At 53.8% G+C, this 22,770-nt stretch overlaps 8 protein-coding genes across 8 annotated transcripts; 5 read left to right on the top strand and 3 right to left on the bottom strand.

Moving 5' to 3' along the window:
* Positions 1-114: 114 nt before the first annotated feature.
* Positions 115-3,829, bottom strand: M406DRAFT_347513 (uncharacterized protein; the record flags this gene model as incomplete). The annotated part of the gene is made up of 6 exons (XM_040922304.1): positions 115-1,251; positions 1,311-1,576; positions 1,655-2,582; positions 2,671-3,665; positions 3,741-3,744; positions 3,801-3,829. 6 exons carry the CDS (start codon positions 3,827-3,829, stop codon positions 192-194), a joined length of 3,282 nt encoding a protein of 1,093 aa, XP_040773415.1. The 3' UTR covers positions 115-191.
* A 729-nt stretch (positions 3,830-4,558) lies between these two features.
* On the top strand, positions 4,559-6,465 carry M406DRAFT_332816 (uncharacterized protein; the record flags this gene model as incomplete). The annotated part of the gene is made up of 4 exons (XM_040920781.1): positions 4,559-4,822; positions 4,881-5,450; positions 5,886-5,907; positions 5,975-6,465. 4 exons carry the CDS (start codon positions 4,559-4,561, stop codon positions 6,463-6,465), a joined length of 1,347 nt encoding a protein of 448 aa, XP_040773414.1.
* Positions 6,466-7,465: 1,000 nt separating this feature from the next.
* M406DRAFT_357452 (6-phosphogluconate dehydrogenase C-terminal domain-like protein) lies at positions 7,466-9,112 on the top strand. The gene is made up of 3 exons (XM_040923682.1): positions 7,466-7,734; positions 7,940-8,608; positions 8,714-9,112. Exons 1-3 carry the CDS (start codon positions 7,616-7,618, stop codon positions 8,811-8,813), a joined length of 888 nt encoding a protein of 295 aa, XP_040773413.1. The 5' UTR covers positions 7,466-7,615; the 3' UTR covers positions 8,814-9,112.
* A 1,447-nt stretch (positions 9,113-10,559) lies between these two features.
* Positions 10,560-11,856, top strand: M406DRAFT_357451 (uncharacterized protein). The gene has a single exon (XM_040923681.1). It carries the CDS (start codon positions 10,731-10,733, stop codon positions 11,592-11,594), a length of 864 nt encoding a protein of 287 aa, XP_040773412.1. The 5' UTR covers positions 10,560-10,730; the 3' UTR covers positions 11,595-11,856.
* A 51-nt stretch (positions 11,857-11,907) lies between these two features.
* Positions 11,908-13,456, bottom strand: M406DRAFT_341660 (RNA-binding domain-containing protein; the record flags this gene model as incomplete). Its single annotated transcript, XM_040921690.1, has 8 exons — positions 11,908-12,338; positions 12,394-12,541; positions 12,591-12,694; positions 12,752-12,761; positions 12,836-12,872; positions 12,943-12,977; positions 13,245-13,331; positions 13,415-13,456. The coding sequence occupies 8 exons, from the start codon at positions 13,454-13,456 to the stop codon at positions 11,908-11,910; spliced, it is 894 nt and encodes a 297-aa protein (XP_040773411.1).
* Positions 13,457-13,905: 449 nt separating this feature from the next.
* Positions 13,906-14,847, bottom strand: M406DRAFT_357450. Its single transcript, XM_040923680.1, has one exon. The coding sequence runs from the start codon at positions 14,663-14,665 to the stop codon at positions 14,348-14,350; it is 318 nt and encodes a 105-aa protein (XP_040773410.1). The 5' UTR covers positions 14,666-14,847; the 3' UTR covers positions 13,906-14,347.
* Positions 14,848-16,826: 1,979 nt separating this feature from the next.
* On the top strand, positions 16,827-18,810 carry M406DRAFT_99040 (uncharacterized protein; the record flags this gene model as incomplete). The annotated part of the gene is made up of 4 exons (XM_040926436.1): positions 16,827-16,868; positions 16,904-17,042; positions 17,110-17,230; positions 17,526-18,810. The coding sequence occupies 4 exons, from the start codon at positions 16,827-16,829 to the stop codon at positions 18,697-18,699; spliced, it is 1,476 nt and encodes a 491-aa protein (XP_040773409.1). The 3' UTR covers positions 18,700-18,810.
* Positions 18,811-20,270: 1,460 nt separating this feature from the next.
* M406DRAFT_347507 (uncharacterized protein) lies at positions 20,271-22,656 on the top strand (the record flags this gene model as incomplete). Its single annotated transcript, XM_040922303.1, has 3 exons — positions 20,271-21,178; positions 21,268-21,960; positions 22,089-22,656. 3 exons carry the CDS (start codon positions 20,271-20,273, stop codon positions 22,654-22,656), a joined length of 2,169 nt encoding a protein of 722 aa, XP_040773408.1.
* Between the last annotated feature and the right edge of the window lie 114 nt (positions 22,657-22,770).

The raw sequence follows: 22,770 nt of genomic DNA, 5'->3' as shown, positions 1-22,770 counted from the left end.
TCAACATGAGCAGTGAGAAGATGACGCGTTTCGTACTTGAGAGAAACTCCAGCAAGCCAAGTAGAGCCAAGTAGCACATCATCATCATTGGTTACGTTCTTCCAGGACCAGTTGCACACATAAAACACCTAGAATTTTTGCCATTATCAAGTCTATGCAATGTATGAGGTTCCAACATGCCCAAGCAGCATCTACTCTAGCTTCAGCTGCTTGAGCTCCTCAATCGTAGCCGAGAAGCCCTTGGCCTCACCGTCCAAGTCGGCCAACCTCTTGCGGTCAGCCTCCTGGGTCGCGACGGCGACCTTAGCCACGTAGTCAGCGCCCATGACCAGCTTGCGCTGCTTGTCAGCCATGGACTTGGTCTTGTCCAGCTTCTTGGCCGCCTTGTCAAGCTCGGCGTCCAGGTCCACGCGGCCCTTGATGTGCAGGAACACGGTCGCCGACGCGCCGATGGGGTAGGCGACGCAGCCGGCCGGGCGAGCGTCTGCCGGCCCGGCGACGTTGATAGCACCAATGCCCTTGCCCGAGAGAGAGCGGATCGAGTTGACCTGCTCCCCGATGGTCTTGTACGTGGCATCGTCGGATGCTTGGATGTAGATCTGTGCGTCCTCCTTGAGGAGGTACTCTGCCACGAGGGACCGGATGCCCCTGGAGCTGTCGAGGACAAGCTCGTAGGCCTTCTCCGCTGCGGGCTGGTCAAGTTCGGGCTGGTGCACCGGATACGAGGCCAGCATGACGGAGCGGGTCTTGTCGTCGGGGCGGCGTGGGAGGCGCTGCCAAAGCTCTTCTGTGACGAATGGCATGAAGGGATGAATGAGCAGGAGGCCGGCCTCAAGGGTAGAGTACAGAGTCTGCAGGGCGGATTCGGCTTCTTCCTTGGTGCCATCTTGAATGATAGCCTTGGAGTTCTCGATATAGACGTCGCACAAGTTGCCGTAGATGTAATTGTATACGGTGTTGGCAGCCCGCATGAACTCGCGCTGCTCGAGAGCTTCATTGGCCTCCTTGGCAGCGGTGTTCATCTTGCTCAGGATCCACAGCTCGGAAAGAGACTCCCTGCCTTGAAGTGTTCTGGTCTTTGCTGGTACAAAGCCTTCGGCAGTCTCGATCTTGCCGATGACATACTTGGATGCTTGGTAGATCTTATTAGCAAATCTCCGGTAGGCGTGCATGACTTTGACGTCAAAGTTGATGTCACCGCCACCAGTAGTGTATGCTGCCAAGCAGAAACGAAGTGCGTCGGCACCGCATCTATGGGAGTGAGTCAGTTACAAAACTCAGGTTCTGAGGGGTTGGACCGGATCACTCACTCTGGGATACCTTGAGGGAACGCCTGCTTTTGGTAGGCCGTAGCCTTCTTGACCTCACCTGGAGCGAGGTTGCCCGTGAGGAGCTTGGCGTGGAGATCATCGAGCTGGATGCCCTTGATCACATCCAAAGGATCGATCACATTGCCCAGACTCTTACTCATCTTGCGCCCGTCGCTGTCACGGATGAGACTGTGACAGTAAACCTCCTTGAACGGGACATCTCCAGTCAACTTCTTGCCAAGCATGATCATTCGGGCAACCCAGAACTAGGAGTTCGTTAGCATTCGTCCATTGCTGGAGGGCACGCCGATGAAGGCGAGTTGCAGGTGTGGTGTAGTACTTACAAAAAGGATATCCCAGCCTGTTTCGAGGATAGAAGTTGGGTATAGCTTCTTGAAGTCCTCGGCTTCTGTGTCTGGCCAACCTAGCGTCGAGAATGGCCAAAGGCCACTGCTGAACCATGTGTCAAGAACGTCTGGGTCGCGCTCCAGGGTGAAGATCTTTCCAGCAAGTGCCTTCTTCGCCTTGGCCTCTGCCTCCTCTGGCGTTCTTCCACTGAACCATCGCTCGTTGTTCGACGTATCCTCCTCCTCACCCTCAACTTTAGCAAACCAGACAGGGCATTGGTGGCCCCACCAGAGTTGTCTCGAGATGCACCAATCTTGTATGCTCTCCATCCACCTGTGGAAGTTCTTTTCCGCAGACTCTGGCCGAATCTTGATCTCTCCATTGTCAACGACCTTGACAGCCTCATCAGCCATATCTCGCATGGCCATCCACCACTGTGGTTTCATGACAGGCTCAATGACGTCTTTCGAGCGCTCGGACAGGGGGACTTTCATGGGGTTGTCCTTCTTGTCGACATACAGGCCCTTGGCCTTGAGGTCGTCTTGGATCGTGTACCGCACGTCGAAACGTCTCTGTCCAGCATATGATCCGGCATTCTCGTTGAGCAGACCATCATCAGTGAAGATGTTGATGAACTCCAGATTATGGTCCTTGCCAAGCTTGAAATCATTGGGATCGTGACCGGGCGTCAACTTTACGGCACCCGTTCCGAACTCCATATCGACATAATCATCGGCAATAATAGGTAGCTTCCGGCCCTCAATGAAAGGGTGCGTGGCGAATTTGCCAACGAGGTGGGTGTATCGCTGGTCCTTGGGGTTCACGGCGATACCTGTATCTCCAAGCATGGTCTCGATACGGGTCGTCGCCACCTCGATTGTCTCGTCTGAGCCCTGGATAGGATATTTGAAGTGGACAATAACACTTTATAGATGGGCGTCAGTTGTCGTTGAGAGAAGACACAACAACGATCTTGAGAGGGGAAGGGAAAAAAAATGGACGAATCACCTACCCGAACTCAACTTTCTTTTCATATCCCGGTACATCAAGCAGAGTCCTGCCAGTAAGTTCCTTCTGGTCAACCTCCAGGTTGGACAGCGCAGTCGTCAACGTGCAGTCCCAGTTCACAAGGCGATTCGCTCTGTAAATAATGCCTTCCTCGTGCAGACGCACAAAGTTCTCGGCAACAGCTGCGGACAAGTTCTTGTCCATGGTAAAAGCCTCTCTGGACCAGTCCGTAGAGATGCCCATCTTCCTCTCGGCGTTGTTGATCTTGTCGTGATATTCTTGCTTCCAGTCCCAGACGAGCTCGAGAAACTTTTCTCGGCCAAGATCATGGCGGGTCTTTTGCTCTCTCCTCCACAGCATCTTCTCGACAACACTCTGGGTTGCGATACCGGCGTGGTCGCAGCCAGGGAGGAACAAGGTGGTCTTTCCCAGCATTCTCTGCCACCTCGTCATGATGTCCTCAAGACTGTTGCCGAGCGCGTGACCCATGTGCAGGCTGCCGGTGCAGTTCGGCGGCGGGATGACGACAGTGAATGCTCCGGCCGGCTTGACATCGCCGGTCTCGGTGAATTCGGGCTTGAAAAAGCCCTCCTTCTCCCACCACTGGTACCATGCGCTCTCGACAGCAACGGGGTTGTAGGCCTTGTAATAAGGGTCGTCGAGGGGCTTCAGGCGCTTCTTCTCGCCCACGGGAGTGTCCTCGACAAACGCCGGCAGGGCTTCCTCCTCTGCCTTGGCCTTCTTCTCAGCCTTCTTGCTGGAGGCATTGGTAGGGGCCGCCTGTTTGGCAGCCGCCTTCTGTTGGAACTTGGCGAGCTTCTCGGCCTTCTTGCGCTCCTTCTCGAGCTCCTTTGCAGATTTGACCTTGCCAGTCCCGGCTGCAGATGCTGCGCCCGCGTCCTGACCGGTCTGGTGGGTTCCTGTTGCGCCACTCGGTGTGGTTTGCTGGATGGCGGCCTTGGTCTCGCTTGATGCAGGAGGGGGAGTTGGGCCTTCAGCCTGTGGGCCGTCCGCAGCGGCAATCCTAGAGGAATTGGAAAGTCAGCGAGTGATGATTTCTCTCCTGGATCCTACCCATCTAGTCGTGTGGGCCATGGGCACCAATCTGGAAGGGAGGGGTTGGAGACGACTCACGGGTTGCCACGAGCAGAGTTGGTAGCCATTGTCGCACGACGGGGCAGAATTTGGTATCGTCGAAGTGCTGACGAGTGCACCAAGAGTGCACGGAATACTAGACGGGACAGCGTGATTGCGATCAATGGACTTGGGTTGCGGAAATTGTAGAGGAGAAAAGTGTGGCCCGGGTCTTGTTGTCGAGCAGTTGGGAAGCGGCACTTAAATTCGAGCTTCTACAGTAAAACTATGACTGGTCGCCAAAAGTTGAGTCACTACCGGGGGTGGGGGGTTAAAGGATACCTGAAGGAAGGTACCTGCAGCCGCGGGGTAGTCGACAGGGGTTTTAGTTACTCTGTACTGTACGTACATACCTTAAGTACTTATTTACAACACTGAATACTATACAATCTTAGTACCGTGGTAAAAGTCGACCCACTAAACCAACTGAAATTCTCCAGCTTCCGTGTGGCTCAAGAGCACCTGCTATCTCAGAGCATCTGCCATCTTCTCAATTCTGGCTGATGAATCCCAAGTTTGGACCATCATCAAACAATCATCCCACGACCACATAATCTTGGATTTCTTTTTCTACTTCCCTTTCGAACCCTTGATTTCACCCACTATGCCTCTCCACCATATTTCCCCTTGAATGTACTAAGTTACGACACTGTCAAAGGCGACAGAGCACGTAAATCTAGCAGCTAGCAGAAAGCTGAAGGCTAAACAAGCAGAGCAAGACGAAGATTAAGCCAGTAACTGGGTCAAGACTGTGGAACATGGCGAGCCAAGGAAGTGGAAATCTCTTTCGCCGCACATCCAAGGCCGTCTCGAGCTCCAGTTCCGCGAAGGCCACCCCCAATGCTGTTCCACGGACGTATTTCATCAAGACCTTCAAGTTTGGTAGCGACGTACCCGATCCTGAGAAAAAGGGCTTCACGGGCTATTATCTGAAGAACTTCAGGTACGGAAATGCGACCCAAAGCGGCGGCGACCGGATCGGACCTAGGCGTACCGTTTTCACTTCGCCGGCTGCCTCAAAGGTGAACACACCAACGGATTCTTCCTGAATAGGGATTGTATCACTGACGGTATTGGCAGAGCTCTGTCCTCGATCTTGTCAGGAACTCGCCACTGGGGAGGATCTCGGAGGACCTGGGAGAGGACAATGCTGTCGTGATATTAGCAAGTCCTAGACATGCTTCATGGCTCACTGATCCCGACTTCATGGCCTCCCTGGTGTCTTCGCTGCTGGCTCATAGGAACCGGGACCATGAGATGAGCCGATTCCACGTGCTGGCTGCTGTGGTGGACGGTCTCTGCCCAAGATCCTCACCCTTGTACCATGAGATGCAGGAGGGCCTGTCGATACAATTTGGTAGCTTAGACACCCTCTTGCCTGGTCTGTGGAACGACACAACAGACGCGACGCAGCATGTGCAGGGAAGTGCTGAGCCCTCCTACCTATCTGTGTCTGTTGAGGGCAAAGGGCTCCCCGCCACCAGGATATCGATCTCACTCCCATTGGCCAACACATTGTTTCACAACGGGCGACGGACTACTCTTTTGGTATCCGAATGGAAGACTGAAGGCCGGGGAGACTCGTCTTCTGCTGCCTCAGTCCAGCTGTTGAGGATGGCAGAGAAGCGCTCTCAGACGATCGACCTTCCCGTATCAGTTGATTCTCCCAAATTTTCAATACGTTCACCCCTCGTACCCATCACACATCCCCGACTGATTTTACAGGGCCTCGGAAACATTTTGGCCAAAGTGAATATCGACGGACAGCCTTCGCCTGCCTCGAAGGAATTACAGGCTAACATCCCTCGCTTGATCGAGGCGCGACGATTCTCTGTCGACGCTGTAAATGCCTCGGGACGCATAGGCGTGTGGGCCTTGATCATTCCGGGGAGACTTATCACGCCAAAAGAGGGTGCATTGCAAGCTTCAAGAGAGGCAATGGCACTTGCTATGTGGAGATTTCGCCGAGGCGCAGGTCTCCATCGTCTCGGATCAGCCGCTCAGAAATTGGCCTTTGAACTGTCAAGCACAGAGGAGCGAATGGCTTGGGGAAAGCGCACTGTTCTTGGTGGAATGTTGCTCAAGGGAGCGCGTCTTCACAAAATCCGTAAGTGTGACAATGACTCTTGATGAAGCTGTGTTCTGACCATTTCTTCCCCCCCCCCCTTGGACAGTGAGCGGTGGCGGTGCATGGGGTGCCAAAGCAAAGCTATTGTCACTGGACCCGCAGACGAGCTATGGTCAGGAATCTGAGGAGGACGAGCTGTTGAGGTTTCAGAGGTCGTTTTACGGCAGTGAAGAGGGCGGCGACGCCATAGCGAAGCCTGGGGATTTTGTGCAGTTCTTTGTGTGCAGTGATATGAGACCGATCCATACACTGGGCGAGTCTGAAGGGCATACGAGGACACCGGCCGCTTACCCCCCAGTGATCTTTGGCGTTGGTGATCTCAGTCAAACGGGCGCAACCTCGCGCAAGGATTCCGCGCCGGCCGAAAGACAGCTGGCTTGGCTAGCCCCCGGTCATTTCGGAGGCTTCAGTGCAGAGGGTCTATACGTCGACTCGCCGACCAACAGCATGAAGACAAAGCTTGATGCTCCCGGGACGAGCGTAAGCCTACCACAAGTTAGCGAACCTCGAGCTGCAGCCCGACTCAACTCGGCTTAACGGTTCAGCCTTTGAGACGAGACCTTTCGTCATGGTTGCAATAAAAATCCATGCACGATCAAGAAGACAGACATGGAGGCCTACAAAAGCAAGGGCTTTGTCAATCCAAGTGTGCCTGTGGAGAGAGTTCACAAGAGTAGAGGGATAGAGATCTCATGTTGTTGTCAAGCATGGAGGAAAGAAAATCGCTAGAGGTCTGTCTCCCACCATCTTTCGATGAACAATAATAGGCTTTCGAATAAGGACTTGATGATGAGCTGCATGATAATGTTTTGTTTCACCGGGGACGAAGTTGTATATTTATATCAGTTCTTCTTGCGAAGTTGACATGGCGATGTTTCTGATACCTATATTGCCCAGCCAAGTCGATTGTTTGATTCTGATTATTGGGTTGAATTTTCAAAATATCTTGTCGACGTTCTCAAAATCAACTGCTACAAAAACAGGATCATGTTGTTGCTTGGCTGTGTAGACGATGTGGATGTGTCTGGCCGCCCAAAGAATCTGAAGAAGGTCCTGCAAGCCATGTTTGACGATGGTCGGTCGAGTATGAGATGGGACAATACTTAGATTCTGGGTCGAGGATCCTATCTCTTTCCTCAGTATTACTATATTTGCAAATGGAGGCGTATTAGGTGTAACCAGTAATGCAGGAGGGCAAGTCGTTGAAAACATGGGTCGAACATGAAATTCAACTTTAGGCATTGACGAAGTATTTCAGCATATTGATAAAATCAAGAAAACCATTAATCCACCATATGACCATTAGCAGCCAACTGTCAAGACAGTGTTAAGCAGAAGGGACTGGTGAAGATGACTTCTGTCATGTATCATAAATGCAGGCGGCGGATATGCGGCTCACCTCTCTCCCTGCCCAAAAGTGGCCAATTACAAAACAAGGACCCTGGATTGCGTCTTACAGGCTTCCTCCACACATACTTCCTTGTATGGTTACATACATGGTGTTGGATATATTACTCATCTCAATCACCACGACTTAGAGGTTCTGCCTGCGGTGCACCGAAAAGAAACAGAGACACCTCCTCCTCAGTGTTCTTAAATCGTCCACTCATTGGATAACTAATTATTCTGAGAGGGCCCATAATATACACTCACTTACGTTCTTGCCTGCTGCGACGTTATCATCACGATGGCCTCGGCAAAGCTAGCGACCGTCGGTATCCTGTCCATAGGCGACATGGGCATGGGCCTTGCCAAACTGCTTGTCGCAAAGGGCTTCTCGGTCGCTACAAACTGCACAGGGCGGAGGTAAGTGAGAGGACTGACTACCACCATCATCTATTCATCATGTGCGAGACACACACACACACACACACAGAGAGAGAGAGAGAGAGAGAGAGAAAATGATTACGCCGGGGTTCATGTTGACCCCTCACTCACTTTTTTCTCTCTCCAATTTTTATTGCCACCATCACAACATCCACAGTTATGCAAAGGCTAACAACCCGCACAGCAAAGACACGATCGAGAGGGTCAAGGCCGCCCAGGTGACAGACCTCTCGACCGACACAGACCTCGTCAAGACGTGCGACATCATCCTGTCCGTGGTGCCACCGCGCGACGCCGAGGCGACAGCCCAGCGCATCATCGACGCCATGGCCCTGGTCACCAAGGCCCACCCGCCACTCTACTTTGCCGACATGAACGCGGTGGCGCCCTCGACCATCAAGCAGATCGCCCAGAACATCGACGCCGCCCAGGTGCCCATCACGCTCATCGACGGGTCCATCCTGGGCGGGCCCCCGCACCCGACCAGCGGGGCCTCCAGCTCCGGCTCCGCCGCCACCACCGCAGTGGGCGACTGGAACGTGCCCTCGCTGCCGACGAGCGGACCGCTGCAGGTCGCCGACATACCGGGTTTCGGCGCCGCGCTGTCGACGGCGCTCAACATGCGGCACATCAGTCCTGCCATCGGCGCGTCCTCGGGGCTCAAGATGTGCTTCGCCTCGCTGTCCAAGGGCTACAGCGCCATCGCGGTGCAGTCCTTCACCACGGCGCAGCGCCTGGGCGTGCTGCCGGCACTGCAGGAGGCGCTGCAGGAGCTGGTGCCGCAGCGCGTCAAGCAGACCGAGGGGGCGCTGGTCAACATGCCGCCCAAGGCGTACAGGTGGGTGCGGGAGATGGAGGAGATTGCGCGCACCCATGCGGAGGAGGGCGGGTTTGAGGAGGACATCTTTCGGGGCGCTGCTGGGGTGTTCAAGGCTGTCTCGGAGGATACGGTGCTAGGGAAGGAGAAGGTTGGGCAGAGGAAGAGGGGGAGGACGGTGGAGGATGTGGCGGTGGCCATGGCCGAGGGGCTGGAGAAGAAGAGGAAGAAGACGGAGTAGGGGTCTCTTTTCTCTGGGACAAGCAACACGATACTACTTCTCCACCTGTATCTGATGATGAGGGGTTTTTTCCCTTCCTTGTTTTCTCTTTTCTTCACGATGATATGCCGAAGATCAGCCAGAATTTCTTGTTTGAACGACTTACTGTGCGTTGATGGTTTCCTGGTTCGCGTGACCAGAGAAGGGTTTCGAGGATGGGGCATCGTGTCGTGGCTCGCAATCTACAAGCCCAAGGCTGTCCTCCACCTCCATCTTGTCTTCCCATGATTTTACATAGCTACATTGAAACTGTTTATACCAAATTCTCTTCCCTTTCCTGGCAGTATTGTCGTAGTTATGTCTTCAGCCAGGCAAGTCTTGGCCCTTGTATATCTGCCATTTTGTACACTGCGGGCCCTTCTCTCCCTCTTTCCTCTAGAGAAGACCTCATGAAGAGGACACTACATGTGACCTCGGAAACGCAGAATCTTGTTCAGAATCAAAGGATCATCTCTCACGAGGAAGTCCTCCCCCCCCCCCCCTAACCCCCCGAGGGGAAAGAAGAAAAAACCCGCTGTGGCAATCTACACAACCAGGCTTCTTGAACCCATTCTTGGTCAGGAAACTTCGGATAGCTTCCAACGGCATGCATCGGCTCGTGAAAAGGAGTCCAAGCATGTGAACTTGGCACGCATAATGCCACATGCTATATCCCAAACATGTCTCGTTGAACATGGTCCCCATGCATCCTGCCATACTTGGCTCTTCCAACTCCTTTTTTGGTGCACTCCACCAAAGGAACACCCGAAAAGACGAACAACAACAGGGGAGGATCTTGGACAAAGTCCTGGAAAGGAGGTGCAAGTGTGGATATATATCTGCTTTTCCTTTCCAAACAAGGTCGTTGACGCCGAACACGAGAGTTTTTTTTCTCTCTCTTTTCTTGTTCGGTTCTCCGAAGCAAACAGTCGCGAGTCAAACATTCTTCCTTCGGCCAAGGTTCTTGAGACATATCGAGAGCCGGGTAGATTCCGAGCCACGATGGGAGTTTTTCTCTTTAAATTGGAAGGTTTAGAGATCCCACGGTACAGTGACACAGGAGGGTCCCGATATGTTTTCTTTCTTCTTCTTTTTCTTGTCTTCTTTCTTGCCCAACTTGTATCTGTTCGTGTTCTTATGGGCTTGATCCCTGGCAGCTGCAGTGGCGCATTAGAAGCAATTCAGGGACGATGAGAGAAAAAAGGTAGGACCCTGGGTACCTGGCAACCTTGTCGATCATGTAACCTGAATCGCATGGTGAACAACGATTTAGTACTATTTAAAGATATAACAATATCGATTGCGTGCATTATTATTAGTATTATTATTCTTCTTCTTCTTCTTATTTCTTGATGGTAGGGAGAAGGGCTGTTACCATCAGGGCAAGCAGACTGAACAGAGCATATTATCGAGTGTATATGATTATTATTGTTGCTGTTCAAGTAAAATAGAAAGCCTGATTCTGCGAAAAGTTTGGCTCCTCAGCCCACCGATGTCATCGTTCCTGGATGGGATGCCCACCCCCAAATATCCCTGTCAGGCTTGGGGTAGCCATGCTCAAAGCCTGTTTTTTGGTCACGTTTTGCCGATCACCCTGGACCCTTAAACGGTCCAAGAAGCCACCCGCCCCATCCACCCTCGTCGATCTGGGATGGAAAAAGAAAAGAGGGAGGCTCACTCGGCCAGGACATGGGAGATCTTCTTCCTTCTTTAGAACTTCCCTTCATTGTGATATTTGATCTCCCTCGGCCCTCCCCTTCGAACTCGACGAGACAGACGCTTCGTGAAAAGAGAACAACAACAAGAACAAACCCTACATCGTCATCAACAAGAAGGGCCACTTACACCGACCCTAACCCTTTCGACGTTGTCGTCATCGTCTTCATCACAAGGCACGTCATGCCTCTGACACCACCTGCGTCGTCTCCGCGGCGGATCTCAGATGAAGAGAACAGCAATGGCGGGAGGAGGAGGAGAAGAAGAAGAAGAAGAAGAAGAAGGTATCCTTTGAATGAGACTATTCCCAGCACAGAGGAGGAGGACGAAGAAAATGATGCCTCAGACGAGAGCGAAACAGCCCCCAATCCACGACGAGCAACGTCGTCATCACCGCACCCCGCAGAAGAAACTCACCCATCCTCCTCATCAAGACGGAGAAGACCAATACAACCACCGCCCAAGCTCAAACCCACAAGAACGCCCTCCTCAAGGCCCGAGGGCGACAACAGTCACCACTCATCCTCATACCTGCCCACGCCTCCAGTCCCTCAGCCGTGGACCAGTCCCCTCAGCCCACCCCTCCCCAAACCCGAGTACAAGGCCCGCCGCCCGCGCAGGCCCCGCACACACACGAACCCAGCCGCCGCCGACTCGTCCCCCTCCTCGTCCTCACCCGCAAGAAGCCCTTCTATAACGCTGATGCCGACCCGCCCCATCCCGCCCAAGCGGAACAAGACGGTGCGTGAGCCCGCGGGGGCTCCAGTGCAAGCCATCGTGCCACGCACCCCGAGGACGGTAGCGGCTGCGCGGACAGACGATTATAGTGATGAATATGATGATGACGAGGATGACGACGACGTGGAGGATGTAGATGAGATTATGGGGCGGCGCCTGCCGCAGGTGGTGTTGCCGGCGCAGGAGCAGAAGATTGTCGCCGGAGGGAAGAAGGCGAAGCTGGCCGTGGAGCTGAAGATGAACCTGGAGATCGAGATCGAGTTGAAGGCTTATATTCACGGAGATCTTACGCTAGAGCTGTTTAATTAAGTTGATGTGCGAGTATTCGAGGGGCTTCACTGGGCGGGAGAGTCAGGAGGCACGTTCTGATGGGGGTTTAACGGGAGGGGGGCGCAAGAGTTTTGTATCGGCTTGTTTGGCCATAAAATAAAATAAAAAGGTATTGCACGGAACTTGATGCGAGTTCACCATCAGGACCGTTGCAAAGAAAAAATTCCAGGAGTCGAACAATAGATTCGGGCTACGAAAGCATTCAAGCTTTAAGAATAAGCAGGCCCAGATCAATGTCAACAAGACCACGCTCCATCAACTTCCTTGCTCAACCAGTCTAGAAAGTCGTGTATTACTCGATCATGTCGATATCTTCCTCGGCCGCTGTAGCAGCCGCAGTCTGCCCCTCAGCGTTAGAGGCTGTCTGGGCGGTGAAGTAATCTTCCATCTCGGCGTCGAGCTCCTCCTGTGTCTTCTTGGGACGTGCATCTCTACCCTGCCTCTCTGTGCCCTCTCGAGGGTTGCCACCGCCACGTCGAGCACCAGGGCGACGACCCCCCTCGCCACGCCGCCGGCCCCGCACAGGGCTGCGGGAGCGACGACCGCCAGGCACGTAGCGATCAATATTCCTGCGTGCGGCTTCATCTTCCATATCCCGTACTGGTGAACGGGAGCGGTTGCGTCCAGACCCGAGGGTGATGCGTTCAGAAAGCGGCCGCCCGGCCATGGCGCTCGAGTCGTCGCGTCTGCGAGGAGGGAGGATCGACAGGCGGATAGGTTGTCCTGCACATATTAGTATCTAAGCAACAGAAGCCATCTGGCTCATTATCTCGCTCACCTTTGGCGTTGGCACCGTCAAATTGGCGTACTGCCTCGCGGGCATCCTCGTAGACTTCGTACGTGACGAACACCGTGCCCGTGGAGCGACCAGCACGATCATACCGGATGTCGAGCTTCAGCACCGGGCCAATCCTATGGAACAGACTCTGCGACAATCAGTGTGTGCCCGAATCTGATGTCGAAGAAGATGCGTACAGAGAGGTCTTCCTCTGACAGGTCATAGTGGACATTGTCAACGCGGATCTTGGTGCCGATCTCTTCACTGTGCTCGCCGTCAGTATGCCGTCTTCCAAGCCAAGCTGGTTGATCAGACAGGTGTGGCACGAACCCAGCATCGTCTGCAAAGTCTTGATCACGCCCGCGCCGCTGCTGACGTGGTCTGCGACCTGCCCCCATCGAGTCAGCTCAAGCTCCCTTGTAAGTATCTTGGTAGGCCAGACTATACCATTATCCTCGAATCTGTCGTGGACCCATTCTCTGTGCCGATTGGTCAGTCCCTCCTATTTTGCTGCCAGCACGACCGGGTGGACTTATGGGGTTGTCATACGAGTCTAGGTTTCTAGGACCTTCGTCGCGATAGGACTGTTGCGCCGAATCGAGAGAGGTTAGCTTTTGGGTATTGCCTCAACGAAATACCTCCTCCGGCCGCCAATCCAAGCACAATCATCGCGCTATAGTGTCGAGAGAGCTACAACGGTGGTTGAGGACCGAAGAGGACGTGTTGGAGGCTAGAGTATGCAGGCGCGGTTTTTCAGTGAAAGGGAAGGAGGTAGTGCACCTGAAGGTAACGGTGGTTCATCTTGTCAGCTTTGGTCTGTGAATGATGGCTTGGACGAGGAATCTGCATACCTTTCTGACTCCATCGCGGGGGAAATCACTTCTGGGCTCTCGTCTGCGCTGGCCTCCTCGGCCGCGAGGTCTGCCGCCGCCGTCCTTCTGCGTTGCGATGCTAGGTTAGCAAGGCTGCAGCTATAAGCAGACTTTACACAGGGTATTTTGGATAAATGGGTTAACTGTACCTGACCGCGGTCTGCAAGGATCTCATCAAGACTGCGATCCATGATTGCTGATGTTGATCGATTGCGTCTTTGTTTGGAGACTCTAAGATGCGGGACTGTAAATGGTATGCAGGTGATATTGTTGTGATGTGTTACAAGTTGTCGCCTGTGGGAAGATGATGGATGCTATCTGCTTGGACCTAGTGCAGCTGAGACTGCTGCGGAAAGGTACAGGGGCTCTACTAGCGCGGGAGGCAGGGGTGAGGTCCTAGGGGGTACAAGATTTTATGTACTGCTCCGTAGTGGGTGTGCACTATAACTGGCTTTAGAAAAGGGCATACCATACCGTGCTATTTGAACGGAGTACACCAGACATACTCAACTGCAGTACTGGAGGAGTGTACTTACCTTCTCGATGAATTTGACACAGCAACCCTGATATGCGCCGGCTGCACTGGGCGCATCAATTAAAGACCAGCCAAGTCTCGCATGTTGATGGGCTCTGTGATAATGCAAGGTTGTGTCTAGTTTATTTTCATAGTCTGGAGATGCAGGTGGTATCAGAGAAAATGCTTTCCCTTGTGGTCAGGCCATGTTTTTTACGGTTGATTTCACTTGCAATGAACTTTACAAAGGCAAAGCAAACAAAATCACCAATGCAGATCAGTCCAGATATCTCGGTGGACAGCCAAGCACGTGTCCCCGCGCAAAAATTGAAAGGCATTAATGAATTCGCGATCCCTCTTTGGAAAAAAGAAAATCTCAAGCTACTTTTGTTTCCGTACCCTCTCCGCTCAAGCTGCGCGGATGCCAGCTCTGTCTGGCAGCGCAGCCCCCTCTCCCTCTATTTGCCAACTAACCACTTATGCCCTGAAGGAACCCCGGTATGCGCGGAAGGTGTAGTTGAATCGTCGAGTGGATGTGGGGGAAAGACTCGACTTCCAGTGATGGTGTTTAGATGAGGTCGGCAACGTTCATGGGCATCTCCTCGATTTGAGTGCTGTAGAACTGCTCGATCTCACGCATCATGCGAACGTCGTCGGCGGTGACGAAGTTGATGGCAACACCCTTTCGGCCGAAACGACCACCACGACCGATACGGTGGATGTAGTTCTCCCGGTTAGCGGGGAGATCGTAGTTGATGACCAGGGAGACCTGCTGGACATCGATACCACGGGCCAGCAGGTCAGTGGCGATCAGGACACGAGAGGAGCCGGAGCGGAACTCCTTCATGATAAGGTCACGCTGGCCCTGGTCCATGTCACCGTGCATGGCAGAGACGGTGAAGTCGCGGGCAGTGAGCTTGTCGGTCAGCCAGTCGACCTTTCTGCGGGTGTTGCAGAAGATGACAGCCTGGGTGATGGTGACGGTCTCGTACAGGTCGGAGAGGGTGTCGAGCTTCCACTCCTCCTTCTCGACGGCAATGTAGAACTGCTTGATACCCTCGAGGGTAAGCTCGTCCTTCTTGACCAGAATGCGGACGGGGTCGCGCATGAACTTGGTGGTGACCTCGAGAACGTCCTGGGGCATGGTGGCAGACAGCAGGACGACCTGGGTGGACTGGGGAAGGAGCTGGAAGATATCGTAGATTTGCTCGGTGAAACCGCGCTGCAGAGGGCTGTTAGAACACCCATGTGCGCCAAGGTGTGAAGGCTGGGCAACTCACAGAAAGCATCTCGTCGGCCTCATCGAGAACGAACATCTTCATGCCGTCGGTCTTGAGGAAGCGACGCTGGATCATGTCCTGGACACGGCCAGGGGTACCGACGACGACCTGAGGACCATCCTGGAGGGCCTTCATGTCATCACGGACGCTGGTACCACCAATACAGGCGTGGCACTCGACGTTCATGAAGTCGCCGATGGCGACAACGACCTTCTGGATCTGCTGGGCCAGCTCACGGGTAGGGGCGAGGATCAGGGCCTGGCACTGCTTCAGGTTGGGGTCGATCTTCTGCAGGACCGAGATGGAGAAGGTGGCGGTCTTGCCGGTACCAGACTGGGCCTGGGCAATGACATCGTGGCCTGTGTGGTGCAAAGATAAGCAAATGTGGATGCGAGTGTTTGGAATTCAATCTGGTGTCTTACCCTTGATGACAGGCATGATGGCGCGCTGCTGGATAGCAGAGGGGCGCTCGAAACCGTAGGCGTAGATGCCTTTGCTCCCAAATTAGCCATGTATATCCATGTTATGGCGGTCGGCGGGGGCAGATCGATCTCCTTACCTCGAAGCAGCTCGGACTTGAGGTTCATCTCGTCGAAAGAATCGACAGTCTCATCGTAGTTAGACTCAATCTGACCTGTATTGTTGTTGCAGGTTAGCCATCTGGTTATCGCATCGCTGCCTGTGCAGGCGGAGAGGTGGTGTTGGGCGCCAACCCTTGGCGCGCCAGAAAGTTTGTGGGCAGAGGGGCAGTCTGGCAGCAAGGGGCGGGGTCTTGAGACAGGCTCAGGTGATGGGTGTGATGTTGATAGGGATAGAAGAGAGAGGCAAGAGGTGTAACTTACCCTCGGGAACATCCTCGAGGCCCTTGTCGGTAGCCATGATTGCGGTAGTCGCTGATGGCAAATCTAGATCACAAGCGCTGCTTGAGACCTAGAAATTGTTGTGAGAATTGAAGGTGGGGTTGCGTTTGTCAGAAATGAACTTCAGTGGTCTCGCAGAGGGAGCCCTGAGAAGTCGCGTCTCGTGAAAAGTTGTGAAGAAGAAAAAACACTAGACCTGATGCTCTCCGAAAGGTAGAGAGCGAGTGTCGAGGTATATGTGGAATGGTCTGTTGGTGTTTGTTTGATGGAGGTTTGGAGGTGGTAGAGGAAGATTTTTCTGAGGGACAGGCCGCTTGACTTTTTGTTTGGGGTGCCGCCTCAGGACTTGGCCTGTGCGTCGCACCTAAGCTGCAGCGCTAAGAACCTGGATATCGATTGCCAACTCACTTGCCTCCCCTCTATCGCCTATCCCCCATAGTGGGGCAAACTTTTTTTCTTTTTCTTTCTCTCCTTCCTTCGCCTCCCAATGCCTCGCTAAGGGTCACTTTTCACCTGACTCTTCCCTATTGTAGACCAACCAGCTGCTACAAACCCCCTCTTGCCAAAAGAAGAGATATATCAGTCATACCAGGAGTCACATTATGGATTGTGCAGAATTATTTTAATTTCTTTTTTGAAATCTCCCTAACCTAAGATCACCTGGTACTGGTCTTACTGTCATAATTGCATCCCTGAGCGTCGCAGCATCGCGCCACCAATCCTTTTGGACCTGACAGCCGCATCCACTTCCTGAGAACACTGATTACAGCAGCCAGAAGTGCTTTTTTTTCTTCTTCTTCTTTCCCAAAAGATCAGCTGTCCCCGGATAGAGACTTGTCCCATCACCAGCCAAGAAACACCCTCCCTTTCTCCGCCAACAAAGAAATGCTTCTCCAAAAGGACCAGGATGCTCGGATTGTCCTTGGTGACAACAATAGCGGAGGATCCGTTCAAGGCCACAGCAGCGTCAGATATAGACTAAGGGCAGGGCTTACGGATGAGCAAGTTGGCCTTGAGTCACCGATTCACCCCTTGGGAATTAAACCCTCGGGAAACAAGCTGCTTGCACCCGGGACTACCGATGCTCGTGAGGCTATTGGAACATTTCAGGCATTACCAGATGGTATGGTTCTGCCACTGTTGTTCTTGACACAATTCTGCATGTTCTCCTAACTGACAGCTCCATGTAGAGGTTTTGGCCCAGTTCCTGGAATATCTTGATAAAAAATCTCTCAGACAACTGGGCTGTTGCAGCAAGTTTCTGTATGCCTTCTCTATTTCTGAGGAGTTATGGAAAACCCTTTTCTTAGCGTAAGTACAGATGTCTAACAAGGCCAAGTTTGGCTTGTTGTCAGACGTGCTCTGGATGTGTCATGTAACATCCGCCCCTCGTATTCCTTCTCTTGACTCACCTTGCGTATTCCTACCTCCGCCCACAAGAACTCTGTTTCACAAGTCTTTTGGGCACAGCCATAGGGATCTGCCCGAGGTTCAAGATCAGCTCAGCTCATGTCACTGAGCCCTACCAAGTCGTTCACAATAAGAATTGTGCCTTTATGGTTCCGACAACTTTTTCCACAGACTACACTTCTGACGGTTTTCTCAGGTCCCATGAGCATAATCAGCGCCCTTTCGAGTGGAAGGGAACGTGGCGATCGACATTACTGGGACTCCCCTCAGACAAGCAAGCGAAAGTTGATTGCAGCACTGTCTTTTCTGATGTCCTCCACCGGCCATTTGTCTGCAGTCAAATTTCCCTCAACAGATTCTACTCTAAGATCCCGAGGTCCAACGAGATGAAGCGTTTTAAGGACCTGACATATGATGAATTCGCGGAGAAATGGAGCGACACACCCTTCATACTCACCGACTGCGTTCGGTCCTGGCCGGTCTGCCAACAGTGGAATATGCAGTGTCTCCTTAGGACATGTGCAGACGTCAAGTTCCGCGCCGAGGCGGTCGACTGGCCTTTCTCGACATATTATGACTACATGACCAATAGTCAAGACGAGAGCCCTCTGTATCTGTTCGACAAGGCGTTTGCGGAGAAGATGAAGATTACAGTCGGTAAGCACGAGGGTGCTGCGTATTGGAAGCCTGACTGTTTCGGACCAGACCTCTTCGAGCTGCTGGGCTCAGAGAGACCTGCCCACCGGTGGCTGATCATCGGCCCGGCGAAGAGCGGATCTACCTTTCACAAGGATCCTAACGCTACATCGGCCTGGAATGCGGTGATCCAAGGTGCCAAGTACTGGATCATGTTCCCGCCGAATGTTGATGTTCCCGGAGTATATGTCTCTAGGGACCAGAGCGAAGTGACGAGCCCCCTGAGCATCGCCGAATGGCTGCTCGAGTTTCACGAGGAGGCACGGCAGCTGCCGGAGTGCGTCGAAGGGATCTGCAGGGCCGGAGAGATCCTCCACGTGCCAAGCGGATGGTGGCATCTTGTTGTCAACCTGGAGAGTGGTATCGCGCTGACACAGAATTTTGTGCCCAAGTCACACCTTGTCGATGCCCTGGAGTTCCTCAAGGACAAGCCGGACCAGGTGACAGGTTTCAAGCGTGACGTCTTGGACCCATACGGTCTCTTTGTCGAGCGCCTCAAAATCGAGTTCCCAGAATTGCTCCATGAGGCTCTGTTGGGTCTCGAGAAGAGGCAGAGCAGGAGGAAGCGCAAGTGGGATGATGCCATCGCTGGTGATGCAGAGCAGGAAGCGGGGTCTGGAGGGGGGTTTAGTTTCGGGTTTGGTCTTGATGAGGATGAGGATGAGGTGCCTTGAGATACTATAAAGCACTACTTGTGCAACTACTGCTTGATACAGTTCATAGATGCTCTGTGCAATGCATCCAAATGTGGATGGACGCTGCAAGTCAGGCAGCATCTTGCACCCGAGCACCCGAGCACGCAAAGCAGCTATCCTGTGTAAGGCTACATGTACACTACGGAGATATGAATTGTCTATTTTACAGCCTGCATCGATGTCTCACTCTTTTTTGACATGCCCAGTGTCAAACAATTCTCTGTCTGGGTAGTGAACTGACCTGGGCGGCTAATTCGTGGCAATGCACCGGAGTGGCTGCTTAAGAAGGTAGAGGGATATGTCATACAACGATTACCCCTGTTAGCCCCTTTAGATACATGGGCACTACTGTACATAGTACATTGGCATTGTATGCTACTACTGTACTATTATGGTACCAGATAATGTTCCACAGTACTATGGTACCCCGATAGCCCGCCCCCCCTGGCCCCATGACAACCCCAAGGGCCAAGGGTGAATCACTGCATCTGTGACTACTACCTACTGCGCCTTGACTAACCCAACAGTTGTTCATCACCTCAAGAGCTGAACACACCTGGAAAGGCGAAACCATCATCAACAAACCACTGTACTTTACACATACCACACATCCAATACATTCACAGACCCCCACCCACCCACACCCATACATACTAGAGTGGCACCCAGCCTGACTGAGCAGCCCTGATCATTGATTGACCTTACCCTTGATACTATTCCTGTGCCCTGCACAGCGAACATCGACTTACCTGACTTATCTTGGCTGACTCAGGAGAGCTTGTTGTCTCTGCCTGGTTCCCCTGCAGCTCTTTCCTGGTCCTGTCAGCAGCAAAGAGGCGCCCCTGCCGTGTCACCACCTGTACAGGGTAGGCTGTCTTTTGTCTCTCTCTCTCGCGCCCTCTCACTTTCTATCTCTATCTTTCTCTAAAGCCTTGCTCTCTTCTAGGGGAAACCTCTACTCAGCAGCAGGCGCAGTAGCATCCTCTGTCACACCTGGCGTGCCGTATGCCCGACCACGACTACGTAATGCCCCTCGAGACCCTGTGAAGCAGCACGATGCCCCTAGGCTTCACCATCGACCTACGGCCCGAGCCCCCATCCCATAGATCGACCTCCGCCCCCGACCGAATAAAAACCACATCGACATCATCTCTGCTACGGACCCTCCGATCCTCTTGCGAACCGAACGAGGGTTCTATTCCCACGCCCTGCCCTTTTCGAGTTGGTGCGATCCGTCACCCCAGCCAGCACGCCCGCCCACTTTGATCCTGTCACTCTGTCTCTCTATCTCTCTCCGGGGGCTGACACACAACTCAGCCCTGTCACCTTATGCCCCTCCAGGTCCTCCCCGAGGTCGCAGCCGAATCGTTATAACAGCTCCATAGCCGTAATCCCGAATATCATCTTCTCCCCTTGTGTTCACACACGCACACCGCATATACACACACGCGCAGGCAGACACAGACACTCGTTCACACTCCACACCTGCGCGCATCGAAACCCAAGAACTCCCCTCCCTCCAGACCGAAACCAACGAGAAAAGGGCCCTGATGGTTTCCGACGAGACGTATGAGATCTGCCTGCCAGTCCTGCAGGACTCGGCCATAGAAGATGAGGACAAGGCGGACAAGCTGGAGGAGCTGCTGAGGAAGGAGACGACGCTGACCGGTCAGTCACTGGACAATGCGGTATTGGACGTGCTCTGGCGCTTCAAGGAGGGAGGTGGTAATAGCGCCTCTCCTCCCGTGATCCGGCAGACCATCCTGAGGCGGCCGTCGCCAGCCTCGTTCAGGAGCACAGCAACGCCCCTCTCCGGCTCACCGCGTCTCGGTGTGAGCCCTCTCGCACCGCCAGGCTTCGCTCCTCCTTTCAGCCGTACCCTCTCGTCTGCCGCCTCCCCCTTCTCTTCACCTCGCCCCTCGCCACGACTTGCCTTCTCGACGCCAGCGATACCGCACAGCCCGAACCTGAATGCCTACGAGTTTGCGAACGACACTGAGCCCTCGCATGAGACGTTCGAGGACTATACCTCTGATAATGTGGACTGGCTCGTGGCCGACGACGCCATTAGTGTAGCCTCTTCTTTCGGCACAGCCAGCGGTCTCAACGCCGCCGCGCCCGAGTTCTCCTCCCAGCAGGCTCCGATGAGGCCGCATGATGTTCTGCGGTCGATCCTCGGCGAGTCGCGGACGGATGAGGAGATCAGCCAGGCGCTTGTTGAGAACGGCTACGACCTTGGCGCAGTGCTCATGTCCATGATGGACTCGCAGGACACGCCCCCGGCTTCTTCGGCAGACACCAATGGCTACCTAGTCGGCAAGTCTATGACCCCAGACGCCCGCCCGACGACCCCGGCAGACCAGAAGTCAGGGGTGATCTGCAAGTTCTTCCTGTCGTCTGGTAGCTGTATGCGCGCGGACTGCCGCTTCAGCCACGACCTGAGCGGTCATATTTGCAGGCGAGTTATCTACATACACATGCACCCAAATCCATTTTCCCTTGGCTGTGAGTTCTGGCTGACGTGCTGACCATCTCCGCTCTGTACAGATATTGGCTCGCTGGAAACTGCCTGGCCGGAGAGACGTGCATCTTCTCGCACGATCCGGCTCATCTCATGAACAAGCTGAACGTCGAGGGCACGAGCACCCCTCCGACGCAAAAGTCGCCTGCCAACATCCAGGTTCAGGACTACTCTAGCTTCCCATCGCTCGGATCCTTGAATCTGGACGCGGTCCCTAGTTTTACTCCTTCTGTTGGTATCGCACCGCCGCCAGGCTTCAAGAACATCCCAGGGGAGCCGCGTTCGCGGTCTCGCCCGGGTAGCCGACATCAACAGAACAAGGAGGCCGCGGCCGCCCAGGCAGCCCTCTTGCTCGATGACAATGAAGCCTTCCCAAGTCTTGGTTCTGCCTCGGCCAAGCAGGGCAAGAAGCACCACGGTAAGCGGGGTGGTCATGGACACGGGACCAAGGAAACGTACACTCCGAGCTCCCTCGCCGACATCGTCAAGATGGCTCCATCGCCCGGTCCAGCCTCGCGGCCTGACTCATCTAAGAAAATGAGCCGCAACGGGAGCTCGCAGGGCGGGCGGAACGGAGAGAACAGCGCGGCAGCGCAGGCCATCCCCAGCCCGAAGCACATCCCATGGCTAGAGACGGGCGAGGGCACGAACAAGGCGTACATGAAGGCTCGCGGCGAAGCGCACAGGCACGGCGCACTTAGGAACAAGTTCCTGCAAAAGTAAGTGGTGCTCTTTTTTTCTTTTTTTTCTTCTTCTCCTTCTTCTTCTTCCTTCTTCCTCCTTTCGATCGAGGATCCCTAAATACGAGAGACCGTGGAACTAAAAGAAAGAATCAAAATAATTACAGTGCTGCGCAGGCGTGGAACCGTCAAGATGCACGGCAGGCCAAGGTGTTCAGCCTCCGAGGGCAGAGCGAGAACGACCTGATGCGGAGATACCACCGCGAGGCGGCAGACAAGCTATACGAGGAGCGCAATAAGAGCAGCTCGTCGAGCAACGAGATCTACGTAGACCTGCACGGGCTTCATACGGAGGAGGCGGTGGAGTACCTGGAGCGAGTGCTGCTGGAGAACGAGCACGATAACAGGCCGGTGTACGCCATCACGGGAACAGGCCACCACAGCAAGAACGGTAAGGACAAGGTGGGCAAGGCTGTGCGCAGCTTCCTGAGCGAGTGGCGGTATGCTTTCCGGGAGTTCTCGGTGCCGGGAGACCGCAACAGCATGGGCGGGATCCTAGGGATCGACGCGCGGAGCTACGACAGGAGCCTGCTGAAGACGCGGAGGGATGAGCCCAAGGAGGCGGTCGATATCTTGTCGCAGGGAGTGGAGATAGGAGAGGGCAAGGTGAAGCTTCTGGTGCGTGATACTACAATCGGTAAAGAGCCTCCTAAGGGGCCTAGAGGGAGTCGGTGACCTACATGAGAAGAAGAGGAAGAAGAGAAGACCAAGACAAGACAAGAACAGAAGATTAAGTCAACTAAGAATAAAGTTAAAGTCACATTAAAGCCGTCTTTCTGTTGCGGTGGG

The sequence above is a fragment of the Cryphonectria parasitica genome (assembly GCF_011745365.1).
Source record: "Cryphonectria parasitica EP155 unplaced genomic scaffold M406scaffold_7, whole genome shotgun sequence".
Classification (NCBI taxonomy): domain Eukaryota; kingdom Fungi; phylum Ascomycota; class Sordariomycetes; order Diaporthales; family Cryphonectriaceae; genus Cryphonectria; species Cryphonectria parasitica.
The sequence above is the reverse complement of the archived record's forward strand: the minus strand, read 5'-3'. Positions and strand labels throughout refer to the sequence as shown.

Excerpts from the sequence above, each read along its gene's own strand:
- M406DRAFT_357452 (XM_040923682.1), top strand. The coding sequence starts at position 7,616 with ATGGCCTCGGCAAAGCTAGCGACCGTCGGTATCCTGTCCATAGGCGAC. Across the intron at positions 7,735-7,939 it reads ACAAACTGCACAGGGCGGAG|CAAAGACACGATCGAGAGGG; the intron begins GTAAGTGAGAGG and ends CAACCCGCACAG. Across the intron at positions 8,609-8,713 it reads TACAGGTGGGTGCGGGAGAT|GAAGGAGAAGGTTGGGCAGA; the intron begins GGAGGAGATTGC and ends TACGGTGCTAGG.
- M406DRAFT_357451 (XM_040923681.1), top strand. The coding sequence starts at position 10,731 with ATGCCTCTGACACCACCTGCGTCGTCTCCGCGGCGGATCTCAGATGAA.
- M406DRAFT_357450 (XM_040923680.1), bottom strand. The coding sequence starts at position 14,665 with ATGCACGGTGACATGGACCAGGGCCAGCGTGACCTTATCATGAAGGAG.